Source organism: Rhincodon typus, chromosome 6 (assembly GCF_021869965.1).
Source record: "Rhincodon typus isolate 14 chromosome 6, sRhiTyp1.1, whole genome shotgun sequence".
Taxonomy (NCBI): domain Eukaryota; kingdom Metazoa; phylum Chordata; class Chondrichthyes; order Orectolobiformes; family Rhincodontidae; genus Rhincodon; species Rhincodon typus.
The window spans coordinates 23,348,933-23,373,035 of NC_063337.1; the positions used below are offsets into that span (position 1 = coordinate 23,348,933).

General features: G+C 40.5%; 1 protein-coding gene across 1 annotated transcript in view; it reads right to left on the reverse strand.

Annotated features, from left to right (window-relative positions):
* LOC109915139 (copper-transporting ATPase 2) overlaps positions 1–24,103 on the reverse strand; it is a 120,556-nt gene that overhangs the window by 17,145 nt on the left and 79,308 nt on the right. Inside the window, exons 8-14 of the mRNA XM_048598136.1 lie at positions 22,143–22,376; positions 19,826–19,917; positions 13,847–13,974; positions 11,265–11,419; positions 9,362–9,496; positions 2,099–2,293; positions 642–824 (exon numbers count right to left, since the gene is read on the reverse strand). Of these exons, the coding sequence (XP_048454093.1) occupies positions 642–824; positions 2,099–2,293; positions 9,362–9,496; positions 11,265–11,419; positions 13,847–13,974; positions 19,826–19,917; positions 22,143–22,376 (1,122 nt within the window). The remainder of the gene's footprint in view (positions 1–641; positions 825–2,098; positions 2,294–9,361; positions 9,497–11,264; positions 11,420–13,846; positions 13,975–19,825; positions 19,918–22,142; positions 22,377–24,103) is intronic.

A 24,103-nucleotide genomic window follows, 5' to 3' on the forward strand; every position in this document is an offset into this window, starting at 1 on the left:
CTAGGTGAACTGGCCACGCTAAATTGCCCATAGCATTGAGGGATGTGTTGATTAGGCGGGTTATAGGGGGATGGGTCTGGGTGGGATGTCTGAGGGTCAGCTTGGGCTTGTTGGGCCACAGGGCCTGTTTCCACATTGTAGGGATTCTATGATTTATGATCTAAAACACTAGATATTTTAAATCTCCCTGCTAAATAATTTCTGAAGCAATGAGATACTGGTCTTACAAGACTTTCAGCAGCAGAGAGGTTGTTTGATAGTTAGTTATAATCTTTTACCACATCCTTAAAAACTCACTCTTGAATGTACCAGTCATAATTTTTTTACACATTTAGAGGCTGGAAGGTGCTGCCTGATTTACTCTAAGTCAGGTGAAGAAGCAGCAATCCAAAAGCTTGCAATTTCAAACAAACCTGTTGGGCTATAACCTGGTGTCACGTAAATCCTGACTTTGCCCACCCAAGTCCAACACCGGTACCTGCACATCATAATTTGCTCCATAATAATATTCACATCAGCTTTATCATTACTGTTAATGAAAAATCCAGGACTATGGCATACTATTACATAATATAAAAGATTTGAGTAAAGACTAGACACAAACTGACAGAAGTAATACTGAAAAAATATCTATGACTTACTTCTTTACAATATTTGGCCACAGCATTTCCAAGAGGATGCTCACTGCTAGCTTCTGCAGTGCCAACAATTGCAAGCAATTTCTTCAATGGCAGCACAGTCACATCTACCAAGATTAGAACTCTCATTACCTTCGGAACACCATGTGTAATCGTTCCAGTCTTGTCAAACATAACAACTTTTACCTACAGACACAAAAGCTTTTATCACTGCAATGAAATAATCAAAGTGATCAAATACAGGTTGCCATCCTTTCTGTAAAAACAAACAAACAAACAAACAGACAGACAGTCAGTCGTCAACGTGTAGGTAAGTTTAACTTTAGCAGATTAGATACCGAAATATGTATTTCACTTTGCTAACACAAATAGTCCAATTAAATCAAGCATAAATGCTGAATCAATTGCTCTTATGGTTACTGAAAACACCAAAATGTGAGTCATAGAATCCCTATAGCGTGGAAACAGGCCATTTGGCCCAACAAATCCACAACGCTCCTCCGAAGAGCATCCCACCCAAACCCATTCCCCCACCCTTTCTCTGTAATCCTGCATTTCCTATGTCTAATCCACCTAATTTACACACCCCTGGACATTACAGGCAATTTAGCACGGCCAATCCACCTAACCTGCACGTTTTGAACTGAGAGGAAACCGGAACATTCAGAGCAGACCCACACAAACATGGGAAGCATGTTCAAACTCCACACAGACATGGGGAGCATGTTCAAACTCCACACAGTCGCCCGAGGGTGGAGTTGAACCCAGGTCCCTGGCACTGTGAGGCAGCAGTGCTAACCACTGAGCCACCTTGCCACCCTAAACTCAGAAATGCTAAAAAAAAACACATTTATACATATTTTTATTTTGGGCTAAAATATTGTATAAAATAAACTTCTGGTTAATTACTAAAATAACACTGTTGGGTTTGTATGCTATGAAGGTTAAGGGGTTGGTGTTAAGGAAAACCTCAGTGCTACCAAAAAGAAAAATCACAGTTTTATTGATCACATTCCAGTGTAATTTGCTGCAAAGCAAACATGCAGGAGAAGGGAAAGCAAAGTTGTCTTGGTTTTATTGCCTCCAATATCTGAAAAATTTGCCTAAATCGATACATTATGAATAGATCATTGGAAAAGGGCTACCCTATCCATTTACTTGTAGGAAAATAAAATTGCCTTTACTTTGCTAGAGAAAGAAAATTTAACAAAAAATATGTAGAATCATACAGTGTTAAGAGAAGAGGTTGTGTGGACTCTGAAACAGCTGTCCAATTAATCTCACTCTGTTTTTCATTCTCTACTGCCCAGCACATCTCCCCCCTTCAATACAATTAATCTTTGGATTGGCTGTTTGGCAATATTCTAATCTAGTGTAACCAATCTGATCTGATCCTGTTGATAAAAATGTTACTTGTTATGGTACAGCTTTCCTTATTAAACCTCTTCATCGCCACTAACCTTGTGTGCCAACTCAAGTGGTTCACCTCCCTTGATCAGAATGCCATTTTGAGCACCAACACCTGTACCCACCATCACAGCTGTAGGGGTAGCCAATCCCAAGGAACAGGGGCATGCAATAGACAACACTGTAATGGAAGTCTGAAATGCAAATCTGACAATCACCTCAGCTTTAGGAATATGCTTGCTGTAACCCTAAAAAGAAACAAAAAAAGTTAACATGAAATACTAGCCAATTCTGGACACCTCACAGTAACATGCATAATTGTCCTAGGAAGTAATCCTGCATGGAGAACATTTCAACAAAATGCCACTATGCAATGGTAATATTAAATATGAAATATTATGGTACTGTGACTGAAATTTTTCAAAAGACCACAAGTAGAGAAGGGAGAACCAGTGGGTATGGTGTATTTGGATTTACTGAAGGTCCCATGTATAAGGTTTGTAGGCAAAGTTAAAGCACATGGGATAGAGGTTAGTATGTTAGAATGGATCGAGAATTGGTTGACAGCCAGTAAACAGGAAGTGGGAATAAATGAGTCGTTTTCCAAGTGGCAGGGAGTGAATAGTAGGGTACCACGCAAAGCCAACACAAAACTGTGCAGGAATGAGCGCTGTGGAGGTGGCAAGGAAGTTTCAAGATGATTCAGACAAACTGAGTGGCCAAACATATGACTGATCAGTACAACGTGGCTAAATGTGAAGTTGTACAATTTGATGTGAAACACAGAAAGGAAGAGTATTATTAATTGATGATATACTGGGAAATGTGGATGTACAAAGGGATCTGATGTCCTTGTACACCAGTCAATGAAAGTGGACAGTCAGGTGCAGCAAGCAATTAGGAAGGCAAACGGTACATTGACCTTCATTGCAAGGGGATTTCATAAGTAGGGGTGTCTACTGCACTTATACAGGGCATTGGTGAGACTACAACCGGAGTACTGTGTGTAGTTTTGGTCTGCCTACCAAAAAAAAGGATATGCTTACTGCTAAGAGAGTAGAGCAAACATTCATTAGGCTGATATCAGGGAAAGCAGAACTCTCCTATGAGGAGAGATTGGTTCCATTGGACCTGTATTCACTAGAGTAAAGAAGAATGAGACAGGATCTAATTGGGTGGCACGGTGGCTCAGTGGTTAGCACTGCTGCCTCACAGTGCCAGGGACCTGGGTTCAATTCCAGCCTCAGCCAACTGTGTGCCATTTGCATATTCTCCCCATGTCTGTGGGGGTTTCCTCCCACAATCCAGGGATGTGTAGGTTAAGTGGGTTAGCCGGGGGAAAAGGGGGAAGGGTGGGATGCTCTTCACAGTGTCAAAGAACAAAGAAAATTACAGCACAGGAACAGGCCCTTCAGCCCTCCAAGCCTGCGCCAATCCAGATCCTCTATCTAAACCTATCCCCTATTTTCCAAGGATCTGTATCCCTCTGCTCCCTACCCATTCACATACCTGTCGAGATACATCTTAAATGACGCTATCGTGCCTGCCTCTACTACCTCCGCTGGCAACACGTTCCAGGCACCCACCACCCTCTGCGTAAAGAACTTTCCATGCATATCTCCCTTAAACTTTTCCCCTCTCACCATGAAATCATGACCCCTAGTAACTGGGTCCCCCACTCTGGGAAAAAGCTTCTTGCTATCCACCCTGTCTATACCTCTCATGACTTTGTAGACGTCAATCAGGTCCATCCTCAACTTCCATCTTTCTAATGTAAATAATCCTAATCTACTCAACCTCTCTTCATAGCTAGCGCCCTCCATACCAGGCAACATCCTGGTGAACCTCCTCTACACCCTCTCCAAAGCATCCACATCCTTTTGGTACAGTGGCGACCAGAACTGTACGCAGTATTCCAAATGTGGTCGAACCAAAGTCCTATACAACTGTAACATGACCTGCCAACTCTTGTAATCAATACCCCGTCCGATGAATGAAAGCATACCGTATGCCTTCTTGACCACTCTATCAACCTGCGTTGCCACTTTCAGGGTACAATGGACCTGAACACCCAGGTCTCTCTGTGCATCAATTTTCTCCAGGGCAGTGTGCACTTATTGGGTCAAATGGCCTACGAAATGTTAAAATTTTTAACAGGGCTGGGCAGACTAGATGCAGGATATAGAAAGGATATTGTCCCTGGTTGGGGAGTCTCGAGCCAGGGGGACCAGTCTCAGGATACATGGTGGACCATTTAGGACTGAAATGAGGAAACATTTCTTCAAAGGGTGGTGAACCTGTGAAATTCTAGACCACAGATGGCTGTGGAGGCCAAGTCACTGAAAATATTCAAGGAAGAGACAGATAAATTGGGGTTTTAAAAATATCAAGGAGTATGGGAATATGGCACCGAGGTAGAGGATTAGCCATTACGCAAGTCAATGGCTAACAGCAGGCGCCAAAGGCCAATTGGCCTACTCTTGCTCTTTATTTCAATGTAGTTGCTAGCTGTCATACAGAAGGAAGCTTAATTGGCATTTTGTAGATGACAAACACCAAGAGATCATATCAGTCTTTGCACAGTAGTCAATCAGTTTAAGAAAATGATCCTTAAAGCTGATTTCCTGCTCATTAAACACAAGGACCATTGGACTTGACAGGGTACTATGGATTCCTGCCCATTGGCTAAATGACAGCACGGTGCATGCCCAGGTGACGAGCTGCTGCTCTGCTCTCACTTAATGGCTAATTTGCTGAAAATAGGCTGGAGGCGGTATATCCACCCTTCACAGCCAGGATGGCCAACAGCTCTGTAGTTCCAACAGCACCAGGTAGTTACTGCCACTGCTGAGACCACAGGTAGTCCCAAATTGAGATTGTTATTGGAACCACACACAAACGTTAGTCAGGGAGATTTCACCAGGGTCAAGGTGATAAGCGTCTAGAAGGAGATTAAGAGAATGTGGGGTTCAGGTTTGAGAGGCTGTTGGGTGGTGGGATGGACATGGATGGGTGGACGGGCGGACAGTTTTATCTTGAGGAGCCTCAGATGGATGAGACCTGACACCAGCCTCGCCTATGTGTAAAACAGTGATGCCAGCTGGATGAAGCCCTTAAGTGGCCATTCTTTGGAAACTTAAAGGGCCTTATAATGTCCAAAAAGGTTGGCCTGCTGCCAAATGCCTCCAAAGATTCCCACAAAAATTCTGCAAGTTGGGTGAGTGGTTAGGTTGTGGTGAGAAGGATTAGTGTTGTTTGTTTACAAGTCTTTCACTTTCAAACCTACTGGTGGAGAGGGATGAAATCCAGCCCTATGGTTTTGAAAGTGAGTCCGACCCGAAAAATTGGCAACAGGAGAAACAGAAAATAGGAACAGGAATAAGCCATTCGGCCCTTCAAGTTTACTCTACCGTTCAACATGATCAAAGCTAATCATCCAACTCAGTTCCCTGTTCCTGCTTTACCCCACACCCTTTGATTTCTTTATTCCTAAGAACTATATCTAACTCCTTGAAACATTCAATGTTTTGGTCTGAACTACTTTCTGTAGCTGAGAATTCCACAGGCTCACCACTGAGTGAAGAAATTTCTCCTCATCTGAGCCCTGAATGGCTGATTCCATATCCCTAGACTGTGACCCTAGTTCTAAACTCCCCAGGCATCAGACGCATCTTTTCTGAGTTTACCCTGTCTACCCCTGCTGGAATTTTATAGGTTTCTATAAGATCCCTATAGAATCAGCCCTAACCAATCCAATCTCTTTTCACATATATTCCTGCCATTCCGGGAATCAGTCTGGTAAATCTTTATTACACTCCCTCGAAAGCCAGAACATCCTTCCCTAGATAAGGAGGCCAGAACTGCACACAATACTCCAAGTGTGGTCTCACCAATGCCTTGTACACTTGCTGCAACACATCCCTGCTTCTGTACTTGAATTCCCTCCTTATGAAGGCCAACATACCATTTGCCCTCTTCACCGCATGCTGCTCTAGGGAAAAAAAAACAAACTTGCATTTATATTGCAATTGTAACAACCTCAGGATGTTCCAAGAGTCAACAGATAATGAAGTACTTTAGAAGGTGCAGACAGACATTGTCGTAATGTAGAAACGCAGTAGCCAATTCAAACAAAGCAAGATCCCACAAGTGACAATGAGAGAAAAAACAATCTGTTCCCTTAAGATTGCAGGGCAAAAAATGATCTGTACACTGGGGAGAATTGTTCTTTGAATAATATCATGATATCTTTTACATCTACCTGAGAAGGCAGACAAGGAGCTCGATTTAATGTCTCCTCTGCAAGACGGCAGCTTTAAACAGAGGACCTGCATTTCCCAAACCACCTAACCTGCACATCTTTGGACTGATAGAGGAAACCGGAGGACCTGGAGGAAACCCATGCAGACACAGGAAGAATGTGCAAACTCCACACAGACAGTCGCCTGAGGCTGGAATCAAACCCAAATCCCTGGCACTGTGAGGCAGCAGTGCTAACCACTGAGCAACCCTGCCACCCTGCTAGCTAGTTATCATGCTGAGGTACAGTCATTTATGTTTTGATCAGTTCTACCCACGTGACTTACTTTAGTTTGGCCAAATCTGTCTTCTGGAGGCTCAGCAACTGGTCATTTACTCAATAAGCAAAACCTTAACGTTTTCTTTGATCATGATGCATAGCTAGTTTTCTGTTCTCTAACCCTCAAACAACTAATGAGTTGATAATCTCATCTCATGCCAACCTCTGGGTTTCCAAGCAACCAGCCCACCTGGCACATTAGTAACAAATTTAACAATAATTTTAATCTTATCAATGTAACATTTAGTCTGATTTGGAGTACCATCTTGCTGGTTTTCATCTATTCAACTCCTTTAACAAAAGCACAGTTATAACACATTAATTATGTTACAGGTTTGGAATCAAGAGATCCAAACCATAGGAATTAGAGATCTAAATAATCTTTGATTACTATTAACAAACTTCATGCTAGTCCCTAAAAGATAACAGATCAATTGAATTCTGCGTAACGGATTTAACACGTTTCACCACCTTCGTCAGGGACTGATTTTTGTCTCAGTTATTTGTTAGTTATGTACATCACATCCCTTTTCACCAATTATCATTCCACTAATGAGGGCAATGAGAAACGAGGATATCCTTTATATCTTGAAAAAAGTGATTTTGCTTAAGTGCTTAATTTACTTTTTAATCATACCGTATTAATCTTACAGGGGGTGGCACAGTGGCTTAGTGGTTAGCACTGCTGCCTCACAGCACCTTCAACCTGGGTTCGATTCCACCCTCAGGCGACTGTGTGTGGAGTTTGCACATTCTCACTGCATCTGCGTGGGTTTCCTCAGGGTGCTCCAGTTTCCCCCCCACTGTCCAAAGATGTGCAGATTAGGTAAATTGGCCATGCTAAATTGCCCATAGTATTCAGGGATAATAAGATTCGGTGGGTTACAGGGGGATAGGTCTGGGTGGGATGCTCTGGAGGTTTGGTGTGGACTTGTTGGGCCGAAGGGCCTGCTTCCACACTGCAGGGGATTCTATGATACCCCGTGGTATTTGAATAAAAGTAAGAAAGGTAAAGTCACCACAGTGCCAGAGGGCCACAGGATCATAAGAAAGAGATGAGTGACTGTGGTTTAACCCGACAGTCATCATTTTCGGTGAAAGGCAAGGTTGAGAGGGTGGGACCTTCATGGTAACCTCAGCTGGTACGGAAATTGAACCTGCATTATTGGTGTCCAGCCAACTGAGTTAACCAACCTGCAGAATCCGAATAGCTTAATTAGATCAGATTTTATTTTAGTATTGTAAGGTTTGAACTAATAATTTATAAAATCAGTGAGCTGAGAAGCCAGTAGCTTCCTTGGATCTGCTAGCAGCCTTGACTAATGCACACTGTGTGAATAGAAATGGACACTCCCATGGTCTAGATTTTCCCTGCCCCCAAAGTGGGCTACGGTGAGTCAGTTAGAAAGACGTGATGAGATCAGAAAAATGACATTCTTCACGTGGGGGGCAGGGGGCACAGATTTTGAAACTAATGTTTAGCGCAGGGGCTTGGATGGTAGGATATGAATCTCGCTGGTGCACTGAAAAGCTTATTTGTACGCATTAACATCTCAGTGGTACCTAATCCCACTTCAATTATGTACAGTTTCCTATTCTTCCATGTACTGCAAAGAAGCTAGATGACGACAATTCCTGACATTAAAGTCAAATTAGGTGTCTAATGACTCTAGCTTGCCTCTTGATCTTCTGGACCTCCATCTTGGACAGCAGTCTCCAATATCGCAGGAAACTCTCCTTGGCCAGTAAGTGTCTGCACACCCTGTCCACAGGTGTTGACAGTGGACAAGCATCAGACTCGCCATACCCTCATGGTACATCTCTGACCAACTTATAATACAATTCTTCACTTCAATACTGCACTTTAGAGCACACCAATACTTTTCATTGTAATGCTGCTGCCAGGTCATTTGTGCGCAGGGACAAGCACCAATGTCACGGATTGCAGCAGGGCCCATCTCAGGAATCTCCGCTAACTGTCTTACTGCATACTCACTTTGTACCTAGAGTCATGGAGTCATATAGCACAGAAACCGACCCTTCGGTCCAACTCATCAGCATTGACCAGACATCCTAATCTGACCTATTTCCTCTTACCAGTATTGGCTCATATCCCTCTAAACCGTTCCTATTAATGTAGCCATCCAGATGCCTTTTAAATGTTGTAATTGTACTCGCCTCCACCACTTCCTCTGGCAGCTTATTCCATACAAGCACCATCCTCTGCATGAAAAAGTGTTTTTTAAAATCTTTCTGCTCTCACCTTAAACCTACATCGTCTAGTTTTCGACTGCCCCACCCTAAGAAAAAGACCTTGGCTATTCACATTATCCAATTCATTCACTCAGCCATCTACCCGAATTAGTTGGGTAATGATACACATAATTCAGGTAGTTCTAAAAATTGTTTATTTTACACTGTTTCTTGGCCACACATCTATCTGCAGCTAATTTCTTTATTAGTTTCAATTCTCACGTTTGATTTAAAAAGCACCATTAAAACAGGCATTTCTGAGGAAGAGTCTAGGCCCGAAACGTCAGCCTTTCTGCTCCTATAATGCTGCTTGGCCTGCTGTGTTCATCCAACTCTGCACCTTGTTGTCTTGTATTAAAACAGGCATTGTGTGCAACACATGCAAGGTTACATCTACTTTCCCAAACACAAAAGAAATTCCTCAATGGGCCTCAGGCCTATTCATCCAGACTGCAAATATTACAGGCATTTTGATGCTACTTACTGACAAATACTTTTCAATGGCTTCAAAGTTTGCCAAACCAATACTGATCCAGACAATCAGTGTAACCACAGAAATACCAACGATAAACGGAACAAAATATCCACTCAGTTTGTCTGCAAACTGTTGAATTGGAGCCTGGAAAAGTCAAAATATATTTTATTTAGATTCATTAAGTGATTTGGAAATTAAAAATTAAATGATCACTCTGAAAACATTAACCCAGATTTCTACCTTTGTTTATACCTTTTTCTTCACCCTTTGCCATTTATAATGCACAAAGATGAGGTTTCAAATTATTGATGCAATACTGGACTAAATGTTTTCACTCCAGCCATGGTCCAATTTGTCAAAACTGTACGTCGTTATGTTAAACAACTTCACAGTTAAAAGAAAATAGCTTTCTTTCTGCTATAGTCAAACAGTACATTGTCTTTTGTGACCCACACAGGTCAGAAGGGAACTTTAAATTTTTTTTGCATTGTTCTAAATTCGTAGAAATGTCTTGTGTTAGTGTCATAAGAGTTAAAATATAAATGATGGTTTACTATTTAAAACACAGTGAATCTCAGACAGAAAGGTGTGGGTTTGGGATAGGTGGATGGTTAACGCTTTAAAGATCAGAATCTCAATCCTAACTATGTCCAATCCACCACTTTGGCTTTGGAGGGGGGGAAGGTGGTCAGATGACTAACCTGCTCCAAAAGGCTGATTCACACTTTAAATTCTTGCCAAATTTTCTGAGCTTCAGGATACCCAACAACTATAATGGCCACATTTATACTTTATGCCAATGCCTTTATACTGCTTGGATCCAGCGATGCTGGCCAAGGCAACAGCCTTTTCCTGTTAATACAAACTCCATTCTAACTACTGTTTTCCTAACCCCAACTCCCAAATTCATCCCACTCACCTCTGGTTGCCTTTCTCTTTGCATCTGATATGCTACAAGTCACAAAGCAAACTTTCAAACTCCCATCCTTCAGGACTCAGTGACAAAAGTGAGGGACAATGGTGGATAATCTTCCTTCTCAGCTGTACATTTGCACAGCCATGTGAATCGAGAACTGTAAAACTACGAAAGTACTGTACAGGTCGCTTGCAAGCTCTAGGTTGGGCACAACGAATAAAATTTGGAGGGATCAATACTGCACGATGTATATTTTTCCTACTGGGAAATGGATTGCTGTGGTGTTCCATGAGGGTTATTTGGGGTCTATTACTCTTTGCATTTCTTCTCAATCACCTAGACATGGATGAATACAGTAATGTTATAAAGTTTGCAGATGACGTAAAATAACAGATCATGAGGAAGATAGTTTTAGGCTTCAGGATGACCTGGTAATGCTGGTGAAAAGTGTGAAGTGATGCAGTTTGGGAAGATCAATATGGAATCACATGTATAATTTTGAAAACTGCACACGAGCATGATATTCTTATACATAAAGTTTTAAAGTTGGCAGGACAAACTGAAAAGACGCTTATGAAAACATATGAGCTACTTTAGTTTGTAAAAGCAATGAGATCATTCTAGACCTTTACTGTTCACTAGTAAGGCCTCAGTGGACAACTTTGGGTACTACATTTCATAAAAGGTGTAAAGGCATTAGAAAGGGCACTGAGGAGATTTGCAAGGCAGTTATGAAAGCCAGCTCTAGAATGCATGCATCCATTTCGTATAGGTGAAAAATATATCTCCAATGAGTCCATTCAGTTCAGTCATTCTTTACTCCATTTGTGAAAATGATTTTGCAAAGTGGTCAGAAAGGTACTTGTGAAACGTGCCTTATTATAAGATTACTTTATAATTCTACAATGCTATAATAAATTGATAGCAATCCTAGAGCTAGTTTTGACGTATGCAAAATTAAAACTTAATTGTACTATGCAAGAAATACATGTCTACCTTTGACATCTGTGCTTCTTCTACCAACTTAACAATTTGTGACAATGTTGTTTCTGAACCAACATGGGTAGCTTGAATGAGTAGAGAACCTTGTGCATTAATGGAACCAGCAATCACTGCATTTCCTACTCTTTTTACAACTGGCATAGGCTCTCCTGTAAAAACAAAAAGAAGAAAGTTAATTGTGTACTGTGAGAATCTGTGGTCTTAATTCCATTGTCCATCATCTTATTTTACACCGGTTTCAGGGCAATATCAAATCAAGATGACAATACTGAATAAGTTAAGCAGTCATCAGTCCTTTCAAATGGCCTACATTATGTCCTGAGACCATGAGACCTTGACCTAGGCCGCCTAGGAAGGGGAAACATCACCCCTGCATCCAGTTTGTCTAGCCCGCTCAGAATTTTATTCATTTCAATGAGATCCTCTATCATTCTTCTAAACTTCAGCAAATGCAGATCTAGTTAACCCAATCGCTCCTCATCAAAAATCTGCCATAGTCCAAAAATCAGTGTAGTGAACCTCTGCTCTCTATGGCAAGTAGGGATATCACGACTGCACAAAATACTTCAGGCGTGGTCTCACCAGTCTAGTACAGCTGCAATAAGACATCTTTGCTCCCATACTCAAATCCTCTTGCAATGAATCACATCATAAACAGACCAACATATCATTCACTTTCTAACTGCTTACTACACCTGCATGCTTTCTTCTAATGACTCAGGTCCCCTTGCACATCAACATTTCCCAATCTATTGTCATTGTGTTATAAAGCAGAAGTTGACCCCCCTCTGCTAACTAAAACCAAAACACCCAGAGAGATCACCTCGTCTTATGAGCTGTTAAAAAGGAGTGAGAAAAGTGGTATAACCTGCTCCTCAGTAACTTCTAGTGGTTAAATAAAACAAGTCTCTGACACCCACTCTACAAATCAACAAATAACAATTTATTTATCTAACTCTAACAGTGAACAAATTAGCTAAACTATTAACAAACCAAATAAACCCCTTCTAACTACTAACTGTTCCTGAATAAACAAGATTCTAATGGTATGCTGCTCCAATAAATACAAGCTCTACTTATATAAAATAAACTAAAAACACAGACTTTAGTCTCTCAAAATTACAGCCAGCTAATATGTCTTCTGGAATACTCTGTGCCTGCTCTGTCGAATGCTTTGTTAGGAACGCCTTCTCTGTCAAATGTTCTGTCAGGAATATTAACTAACTATGCCGTAGGTATGTTTGATTTAGATGGTGCTTTGTCTAAAACTTAGAGAAGACAGAGAGCTAGCGATTCTCTCTTGAGAGCTGAGAGCTGTTAACTCTGGCAGATGGCAGTTAATTCGCTTGATTTTCTAACTGCCGTCTCCTTTTATACCTTTGATGGCACCTCACTCCTTGTTACAGGATTGGTCCTATGTTGTCAAAACCATCAGATTTAAATTTAATTGGTGTTTGGTCTCTAAATGTCTGATTCAAATTGACTGGGCAAGACCAAAACTTGTTGTCTTGATCACAAAACAAAACTGTGCTTGGCCTGCTCATTGTACAGTCTTTTGATAACGTTTCAATTCAGGTACTCTGTGCACCTGCAAACCCACAAGCTGCTGCCCACAGACATCCTTTTAGAATCTCTAAGCATAGAAAAAGCACATCACCTTTTAAACACACACTGCTTTCTCCCCTAGCATTTTACAAACACAAATATTTTGCAAACACTAAATTCTAACGTCCTGCCATCCAATCCACAAATACCCTACCCAACTTCGCAACAACTGAAATAACATTCCACCACTGTATTCTTCCTACCAAACTCCTGGATAACTAAAAAGTGAATTGCAAAGAGAAAGCTGAGCCTGGATTGGAGTAACATTTCAAATCCTCAGTAATAATTTCCTTATTCTTACTCAGTTCATTGTTGTTAGGACAGATTGTTAAATGAAACATTAGTCATCGAAAAAGAACCCTCTATGTTTTATTGAGAAACACTCTTGCACACAACTGAACAGCTTTTCACCCCCACCACAACTCACACGTGGTACTTTTCATCTATTATCCGTCACCACTAAATCACACTTTTCTAATTAATTAATCTGCATCCAAAGCCTGACAAGGGCAATCCAATACTACCAGAGGTGAAGGAAAGTTAGGAGACAAGGGAGGAGATTAAATTAAATTGGAGTTGGAGGGGAAATAAGGCACTCCTTCACCAGCAGTGCCACTCTTCTTTAGAAGCATCACATCCTTTTTAATTAGTGCCAGCAGGCAATTTGTCAACTAGATCCTTAACAATCCTTCTAGACAGCCAAGCTTAGCATCCATTTCAACTCCTCACCCAATGTCTTGTGCTCAAGGCAGGTAAACCAGTTTGCAGGTCAAGACCCCATTCTGATTACTTTGTAGGCTTTTTGCTGCCTAAATTTTTTAGGAAAATGTTTTGTTTCTGATTTCCAACATCCACTGTTCTTTGGTCTTTTTGTTTGGAAAAATGCATAATGATTTGGCATCTCTAAAAAAGAAACACTGAAGAAGCACAATAAACCTGTGCTTCTTTAAACATAGAGAATCAAAACATACCTGTGATGAGAGATTCATCTGCCATAGAACATCCTTCTATTACTTTTCCATCCACAGGAAACTTGCCACCAGGGACCACCTTAATAATGTCACCTCTTTGGACGAGATCCACAGCTATCTGCTCCTCACTGAAGAAAGTAAAATGATAGAAAGTATTTATTTTTGAGTATTTCCAACTGTTAGACATTCAGAACATTGCTTTTTTCCTGGTATAAACTTCCCCATTCTCCACACTCATTAAAAACTTTTAGTAATATAAAGATCTTGCACAGACTGAACAGATATACAATGTAACCCATCATTAGAGAAAACTTCCGGCTGATTTCAAAGTCACAAAGTATCAGAAAGGCTTCTTCAATTCCAAAAACTGTGACATGCAAGGTTTACTGAATCATGTCAGAATATATTAGAAAACAGGTTCATAAAAAAGCTTTAAAGATCTTTTAGTGCACTTCACCTTTGGCTAAATTCTTGTTCAATGCAGCACCATGGAGCTTGACAGCACTTAACCTCATTGGGGGTGTACCTACACCACACAGAATGTGCATTCAAGAGAACGGTTCACTAACACTTCTAAATTTTCTTTCCAGCTGCACAGGCCTCCAGTGATTTTCGAAACCTGAAGTCAATGCCGCGAATGTTGTGCACAGAATCTTAAAGTGGCAATGGTAGTTGTTCATCACTATCTTCAAGGGCAATTAGGGATGGGCAAATGTAGGCTTAGACAGTGATACCCAAATCCCATGAGAAAAATCAAAACATTCAGAACACCTCATACTCGCAGCCTTAATGTTTACCATTCTGTTTTTATGATGTAGGCAATGGCAAAACATTCTACCAAAGTAACTACAAACAAGGAGATTATACACCTCCTCAAATTGGATATTGGTGCCCTAAATAGGGAAGAATAAGATAGAAGCAATACTTTTAATCTAATCCAACTCACAGGAACAGAATAGGTTCAGGTCAAACCTAGGTTTTACACCCTTCCTAATTCTGTTCTCCATTGAAGTCCATGTGGCATATGAAACAATTAGGTTGAAAGGCTTGTCTTCCCGCTGTAACTTCAATACAAGTTTGGTGTCAACACAGATAAGATTTTCCAAAATTTGTATCCAACATTAAAATAAAAGCAAAATACTGTGAATGCTGGAAATCTGATATACAAACAGAAAACGCCAGCGAAGCTCAACAAGACTGGCAGCATTCGTGGAGAGAGAAAAGAGTAATATTTCAAGTCTGATAATGATTCTTCTTCAGAACTCTCTTTCCACTGATGCTGCCAGTTCTGCTGAGTTTCTCCAACATTCTCTGTGTTTGTCTAAGGGGCCTATGTTAACTTTGGCTTCTCTCTTTTTTTTTATACATTTAAAGAAGGTCTTGCTCTCGGTCTTAATATTACTCGTAGGTTTATACTCAAAGTTTATCTTTTCCCTTTTTATGGTTGTCTTTTGTTGCGTTTTTTTAAATTCTTCCTAATGTTCTATCTTACCACTAATTTTTGCCACATTGTATGTTTTTTTTCTTTCAATTTGATGTTTTCCAAATTTCCCTGATTACCCATGGTTGGCTTATCCCCTGCCTAGACTCATTCTTCCTCACTGGGATACATCTTTGCTGTGACCCATTAACTATTTTTTATAATGTCTGCCATTGCTCCTCAGCTGCCTTTGCTACTAAACTCCTTCCCCAGTCCACTCCTGCCAGCTTTGCCCTCATTTCCTTTGTTATTACCCTTATTTAAGCTTAGTGCAGTAGTTTCTGACCCAAATTCCTCCTTTTCAAAACTGAATGTTAAATTCTACTGTGTTATGTTCACTGTTTACTCTGACATCATTTATTAAATCTGCCTCATTGCACATGACCAGATCTAATCTGGTCTGATCCCTCTTGGATCCATAACATACTGTTCAAAGAACCTGTCTCAAACACACACTATGAATTCTTTATCATAGCTACCTCTGCCAAAGTCACCCATGATTAATGTACTGCCTTTGTTATGTATCCTCATTATCTCCCAACTTACTCTCTGTCCCATTGTATTACTACAGTTTATAGGGCCTGCAGACTACTCCTACCAGTGTTTTCTCCCCCTTTATTATTTTTTTATCTCCACCCATATGGATTCTACATTTTCCAATCCAAGGTCATTTCTTACTATTGTATTTATTCCATCCATGTGAATAATGTTACCCCATCACTCTTTCCTTTTGAAATGTCATATGCCCTGAATATTTGGCTCCCAGCTTTGATGTTGTAATCATGGCTCTGTAATGGCTTTAAAATTATACTCATTAAGTATATTTGAGCCATTAATTAATTTATTTCGTTCCAAATGCAATGATCATTCAAATAAAATTATATCGGATACTATAACTATTCAGTGCAGTTGTACTAGTTTCATTTTATCAATACCTGCAATCCTGATAGATCAGATCCTACCAATACCCCATATTCTCTGAAATCAAAATTAGCTACATTACATAAACAAAGGGTATCAAATGAGGGTTATAACTGTATGACACCCTTGAATGACTTGCCTGACTAAATTCAATGCTCACCATCGGAGCACGGGCATGGGAATAATAAGATACTAGATAGTTTGAGTTGTTCATTCTAAGTGTTCAGCAAGCAGTCCCTTTAGGAAAGGGAGAAGGAAGGAAGGAGAATTAGAGGGAGATGACGGAATAGTGTCAAGTCACTAATCCAGAAGCCACTGCTAACACCTTGATGTTGCAGGTTCGAATCCTGCCAAGAGCAGGAGATGGAAATAAAATTAATTAAATTAAACATTAACACAATCTAGAACTGAATGGTGATCTCTGCTCCTACGATGAACATGAAACTATCTTGATTGTTATTTAAGAAAAACCCATATGGTTCATTACTTTCCTTTAGGGAATCTTTTGTCCTGACCTGGTCAGGTTGACATGCCACTCCAGACCCATAATAATATAGTTGAGTCTGCACTGGCTAAGGAAGCAAGAGCATTTAGGATGGGAAACATTAGCTGACCTTTTTAGTGACACCCACATCCCATGGGAAAAAAAACAAATTTACTTTTAAAAATTGGAGAAGACTTATGACGGAATAAAAACAGAATGCTTAATTTTAATTAATTTACCTAAATGTTGTTCCAAAATAATTTTCATCTTCTCAAAATTTCTCCAAAATATTCTTTTATTTATAACTCTCGTGTCCAGTCAATAATCTACAGCACAGAGAAAGGCCTTCGGCTCAACACATCTGTTCCCACGTGTTTGTTGCCCTTGTCCTTTTGGACGAAAACGGTTCTGAGTCTGAAAGGGGCATAAGGAGTTGTCAAAGGAGTTCTGATGAATATCTACAGTGCACCATGTAGATGGCACACACTGCTGCTACCTAGTCACAGTGGTGATGGGTGTGGTCTTTTTTCCTTTAGTTTGAACATTTGTACATGCTATGTATCTTTTCATTAAAGGTCGTTGTCTAGTTTTCCTCTTATTGATTCAAAGAAAAGTGAAGGAAAATATGCTAAGAGATGCACCATACTTATCTAAAATTGAGGTGTTATTCTGGTGAATAAACAACATAGGTAACAACATAGCTTTTTCCCCCCAGAGTGGGGGACTCAATTACTAGGGGTCACAATTTCAAGGTGAGAGGGGAGAAGTTTAAGGGAGATATGCGTGGAAAGTTCTTTATGCAGAGGCTCGTGGGTGCCTGGAATGCGTTGCCAGCAGAGGTGGTAGAGGCGGGCACGATAGCGTCATTTAAGATGTATCTAGACAGATACATGAATAGGCAGGGAACAGAGTGATACAGATCATTGGAAAATAGGCGACAGGTTTAGATAGAGGATCTGGATCGGCGCAGGCTTGGAGGGCCGAAGGGCCTGTTCTTGTGCTGTAATTTTCTTTGTTCTTTGTTCTAGGGTCATTTATATGTCAAATAACAGAAGCAGCATGCAAAACTCAGAGCTAAGCAAGCCCACAATCAATGGATCAGATCCAAGCTCTGCAATCCCATCACATCCAGTCATGAATGGTAGTGGGCATGTAAACAATTAATAGAAGCAGAGACTCCAAACATATTCCCATTCTCAAAAACATGGAATCCAAATGCATCAGTTCAAAAGGAAAGGCAGAAGCATTTGTAGCCAACTTCAGTCAGAGGTGTCAAGTGGACATTCACCTCCGCCTTCTCCTTTAAGTCTTAGGCATTACGGATGCTCGCCCTCAGCCAATTCAATTCACTCAGCATAATATGGTGGAACAGGTGGACAGTTGGCAGATGAAGTTCAATGCAGAGAAGTGTGAGGTCATGCATTTTGATCAGAAGAACATGGACAGACAACACAAAATAAGAGGTACAACTCCAAAGAGAGTCAGGAACAAAGGGCCTGTGTGTACATGTGCACAGTTTATTCAAGGTAGCAGGACAGCTGGAGAGATCGGTATGAAAACCATTCCATGTTACACAAAAGACCATTCAAAATCAACAATGGAAATTGCAAGAGCATCAGATATCCAGCTGTTGCAATTTCAAATAGGAGATTAATACGACTTTTAAAAACTGTAGCAGTCATGTTTTTAAATGGAGCGAACACACTGAACTAGATTATCGCATTCCATAAACGCAGAGTCATCACTAATACTAGAACCCATTCAAGTCATCACTGCTGAATGAGAAAGCCAAGGCCGTAAGAATGCTATGATGATCAAGTTAACATGGTTGATGTGGCATACATTGAATTCCAAAAAGTGTTCGATAAAATGCCACATGTGAAGCTTGTCAGTAAAGTTAGAGCCCACTGAATAAAACTGATACTAGCAGCTTGGGTATGAAGTTGGCTGCGAGACAGAAAACAAAGCAGTGAGTCAACGATTGTTTTCCAGAATAGCGCAAGGTATACGGTGGGGTTATCCAGCAATTGTATAAATGATCACAATTTTTCTTGATACATATTAATGACCTGAACACATTGCCAAAATCTGACGATGACACAAATCTCAGAAATATTGCGAACTGTAAGGAAGATAGTGAAAGACTTCAAGTGGATATAGACAACTGATGGAATAGACGAGACACAGGACAGCTAAAATTTAGTGGGGAGAACTGTAAAGTTATACATTTTCATAAGAAGAGACAAGCAATATTGAACAAAAGATGCAATTCTAAAGGCAGAGCAGATTAACAAAGTGGATTAAAAGGCAGGGAGGATCCTGGCCTTTATAAACAGAGGCAGAGTGATTCAGATACTCCAGAAGAGACTTGAAACAGATGGTCAAAATAATGGGCGTTCGAGACAGTGGAGAGAGGAAGCAACTGTTCTCATTGGCTGAAGGGTCAAGAACCAAAGGATACTGATTTAAGATGATTAGCAAAATAACAAAACACTGCTTGAGGAGAAGCTTTTTTATGCCTATTTGTGGTTAGGAATCCTCTGTCTGAGCGTGTTTTGTAAGATTTAAGGGTCTTGGATAAGTCCCTTAACAGAAAAAAAATCCCACATTTAATAGCTTGAAATTCCAATAGTCTGGAATATATCAATTAAGATTAAATTTCATTTTGAAATAAATTTAGAAAATAATTCAACAGTGCTGTATGGTGGGACATTGGGGATTGGTAGTTCTCTGAAGTCATGTATATTACTGGGAAGGCATTCAGAAAAAGACATGCCTCTTTATTTATATGAAGGTCAAAGGCTGGTGGAGGTCGATCTAACTTTACATTATGTCCACAAAGGTCAACCTGAGGTATTTTTGCGCAATTCCTTTGGACTACTTAGAATGGATTTGTCTGAGGCATAAATTTTGTCTCTCATTTGTACAAGGTACTAATCTTTAATAATAAAGGTCTAGAGATGTGTAAAGCAACAGAACAAAACTAAACTACAAATACAAATTGCTAAATTGGTGCATTTATCTAAATTAAAGTTTCATTCAACATGTTTACTGGAATGAATTCACACCATTGACATGAAATGTGAAAAGTTACCTCAGTATTGTGTTGTCTGGTCCTAGTGTTACTACTACAGCCTCTGTAGCTTGGAGGGATAACAGTTTAGCCAATGCTTCTGAAGTTTTACTCTACAACAAAACAAAATGCAAGATGTACAATTAAAAACTGCAATGTTATCAAGAAGACAAATTCCCATCTTGTTATAAAATTATTCTCTTGCCCCTCCACATTAATTCTCCCTCCTCCTTTACAGTCTGATGTATTTTTGCTTCACGTCCTTTTCCTCTTAATATGCGTTCTGCATCCATTTCCCCAGGTCTACTTCTATCTCACATCCCACGCGCCAGTCTCCAGATTTCACTAGAGATGGAATTTCTGTCTCACAAGAGTAGCAAGGCAGCAATACTGCCAAAGAATGCTAGTAAAACACATGACGGTGATTGGGTTTCTCACAGTGCTGACCTTCAACACGAGTCACTAGCAATTAACAAATGCATTGGTGGGTAAAGGCATTATCTGTAGTAGACAGCATTTTTTTCATGGCTGTGGGTGTCCATGGTTGGAACAATATTTACTGTCCATCCCTATTTACCCTCCAGAAGTTGTCTTTTTGAACTACTGCAGTCCATTAGTTGTGGGTAAACCCACAACGCCTTTAATTAGGGAGTTTTGATCCAATGACACCAAAGGAACACCAATATCTTCCAAGTCAGGATGGTGAGTGATTTAGACAGAACATGCAGGTGGTGGTGTTCCCATGTATCTACTGCCTTTGTCCATCTGGATGGTCATGGTCATGGTCATGGAATTGGAAGGTGTTTTCTAAGGAGCTTTGGCAAATTTCTGTAGTGCATCTTGTAGATACAGCACACTGCTGCTACTGAATATAGGTGGTGGAGGAAGTAGTGCCAATCAAGCAGGCCACTTTGTCCTGGACAGTGCCAAGCCTAAGTGTTGCTTGGGCCACACTCATGCTGGCAAGCGAGGAGTATTCCATCACACTCTTACTTGTACCCTGTAAAAGTCAAGCAGGTTCTGGGAGTCAAGATCTGAATTACTTGTTGCATGATTCCTGGACTTGACCTGCCACAAGACTTATATGGTTAGTCTAGTTCAGTTTCTGGTCAATATTAATTCCCCAAGATGTTGATAGAAGGGGATTCAGTAATGCCATTTAATATCAAAGGGCAATGGTCAGATTCTCTTTTCATGGAGATGGTAATTGCTTTGAACCATACGGCATAAATGTTACTTACCACTTGTCAGCCCAAACCTGAATACTGTGCAGGTCTTGCTGCAATCGGACATGGACTGCTTCACTATCTGAGGAGTCACAGATGGTGTTGAACATCGGGCACTCATTAGCGAATATCCTCACTTCAGATCTTACAAAGGATGGTCATTGATGAAGCAGCTGAAGGTGGCTGGATTTAGGACAGTACCCTGACAAACTCCTGTAGTGATGTCCTGGAGCAGAAATATCTGATCTCCAACGCCCATCCTTTGGGCCAGGTATAATGTCAACCTGGTGCCTCCAGTTTTGCTCAAGCTTCTTAAAGCTACAGTTGGTCAAATATGACCTTCATATTAAGGGCACTCTCTCCTCGCTTCTGGAATTCAGCTCCTTTGTCCATGTTTGAAACAAGACTGTAATAATGTCAGGAGGTAACTAGACCTAGTTGATTCACTCCACATGATATCAAAATCATTGGAGGTACTGGATACAGGAAAGGCTTTGGGACCTGACAACATTCCAGCAACAGTACTGAAGGTTTGTGCTCCAGATCTTGCAACACCAGCTGTTCCAATACAGCGATAACACTAGCATCGACCCTACAATATAAAAAAACTGTCCAGGACAAATCCAACCTGGCCAATTACTGTCCCCATCAATCTACTGTCAATTATCAGTAAAGTGATAGAAAGTGTCATCAACAGTCCTAGCAAGCAGCACTTGCATTAGTACGCTGATTGATACGTGCAGAATTGACCAGCGGCTGCATGGCCTAGGGACTGCACAGCATAAAAGGAATGTTGATGTAAAGCTTTTTGCTTTCTTCAGTTAGTGACAAAATCAGTGATCTAAAATAAAACAGAATTTGGGGAGATATGAGAGGACGAGAGAATTGGGTGGGGGGGTGGTGGAGGTGGGAAACAGGGAGGGAGAGAGACAGACAGAGAGAGAGAGAGAGACACACACACAGACACATAGACAGACAGACAGACAGAGACAGAAATTAAGAACTATAACTGTACAGGTAATGAGAAGACTTGCCACAAATATTCAGAAAAAAATTGTGTAAGATAATCCACCACAAAATAACTTTACTAGGTAAACAGTGTATGTTATTACCTTTGCTATATGTTCCAGCCACCTTCCCAAGGCAATAAAGACAAACAGCATTGGAGGAGTATCGAAGAATGTCATTGGACTTTGTTCCGCCTTTTCAGCAATGGCCACAATCAGTATCAGACAGGAATATAAGTATGCAATGGTAGTAGCCAGAACGATGAGTACATCCATATTGGCAGTTTTGTGCTTAAGAGATTTGTAGGCTTGAACGTAAAAGTACCAACCTCCAACAAACTTAAAGACACATATTAATTAGCAAGTCTACTTCAATTAAACATGGTAACATTCAATTAAATATATATCAATGTAGTACAGAATCTGTAATCAACTGCGTACACTATTTTATTCTCATTCATCACTTATCAAGCATTCAATTCTCACTGATGTATTAGGATTTTCTGCGCACAAATTACATTTTCACAATGAAAAAAATCAAGCACTTTTTAGGCAAAAAGGTTTCTTTTCTAGAATTACATCTTTTTAAAGCAGTATGTAATTTGGAATTGAATAAATTCTAAATTCGTACATTTATTTTAGTCAGGAGAAAAGGATAATCATTGTAAACCAAGACTGCTGACTAGTGACAGAGCAAGGTCCGGTTTCACACTGGTTACTAAGTTAATCAAATACTTTACTAATCATGGTGCTTTACAAAACTTGGATTTCTTAACCACTGGGAATTAGCAAATTTTGAAGCCCACACTACTACACTTTGCTGTAGATTTTTGTAGAAAATGCAAGATGTGTTTCAGAGGAACTACAGAAAATAAGCACTTTAGGTCGAGAAAATATTATTTATCTTTCAAAGATATTGTGATATTGATGGTGGCATCCATTCAACTTGGGAGAAGACATACTCTGCCCAAGGCATGTGTCAACTCTGGATTGTGTTATGGCTGTAGAGGCCAATTCGTAAATCATAGTCTTTCTGCAGCTGGCACGGGTGCATAGTGTTGGTCCAAGCTCTAGTAATAAATACAAAGTTGCTGGAAAAACTCAGCAGGTCTGGCAGCATCTATGAAGAAAAAAAAAATCAGAATTAACGTTTCGGGTCCAGTGACCCTTCCTCAAAAGCTCTAGTAATGTTTCTTTCCTGGGGGTGGCATTGGGTGGTGGCTGCAGAAGATTTCTTTTCTGCCATCCAGTCATTTCTTTTGTCATCTGCTTCTTCTACACGATGCCTGACTGCTTGACTCCAGACACTCCAGTCAGCAGTAGGGATTTCCATGTATTATCTCAGGTCCCAGTCATCTTGGGGTCTGGATAGCAGACATCCATGGTCAGGAGAAATGGGCAACCTATTAGTCTCATGTTGATAGCGAGCTTTACATGAAGCATGTCATTGGGGATGTAGCCATCATCCATTTCATTCACATGACCTAATCAAACAGGCATCACTGACCCAAGACAGCAAACAGACAAAGCATTACTGCACACTGATGTACTTCCATAATTGACTCTGTCTTTCTCAGAGAGGCCCAATATATTCTCCTCAGGCAACGGAAGTGGAAGCGGGTCAGCCACTTTCTTAGCTTGCACAGGCTGTCCACACCCTGCTACTGTAAGATAGTGCTGAGACCATAAGCCTGGTACAAATATATTTTTTAGGCACTTTGCGTTGGTCCACACTAACTTCTTGACTTTGAGATGACATATTTTGGCAGTCTTGGTTCTAATTTCAGCAAAGTTTGCCAGTAATTGTAGATCCAAGGTATGTGAATGTTATCAATGTTGATAGAGGGTGAAGTCTCTACTCCTTGGCTCATAACATAGGTTTTCCTCATGCTGATGGTCAGTTCAAACTCTGTTAAAGTAGTTTCTCCCCTATTCACAAGCAGTTGCGAGTGAACTTTAGCATGGGATATCACTTCAATGAAAAGTGCAGGAGTGTATGACAGGTACAGCACCAAGTATACATAAAGGTGAGAATTCAAGCTGGCGACGCTGCAAAATAGGACTAC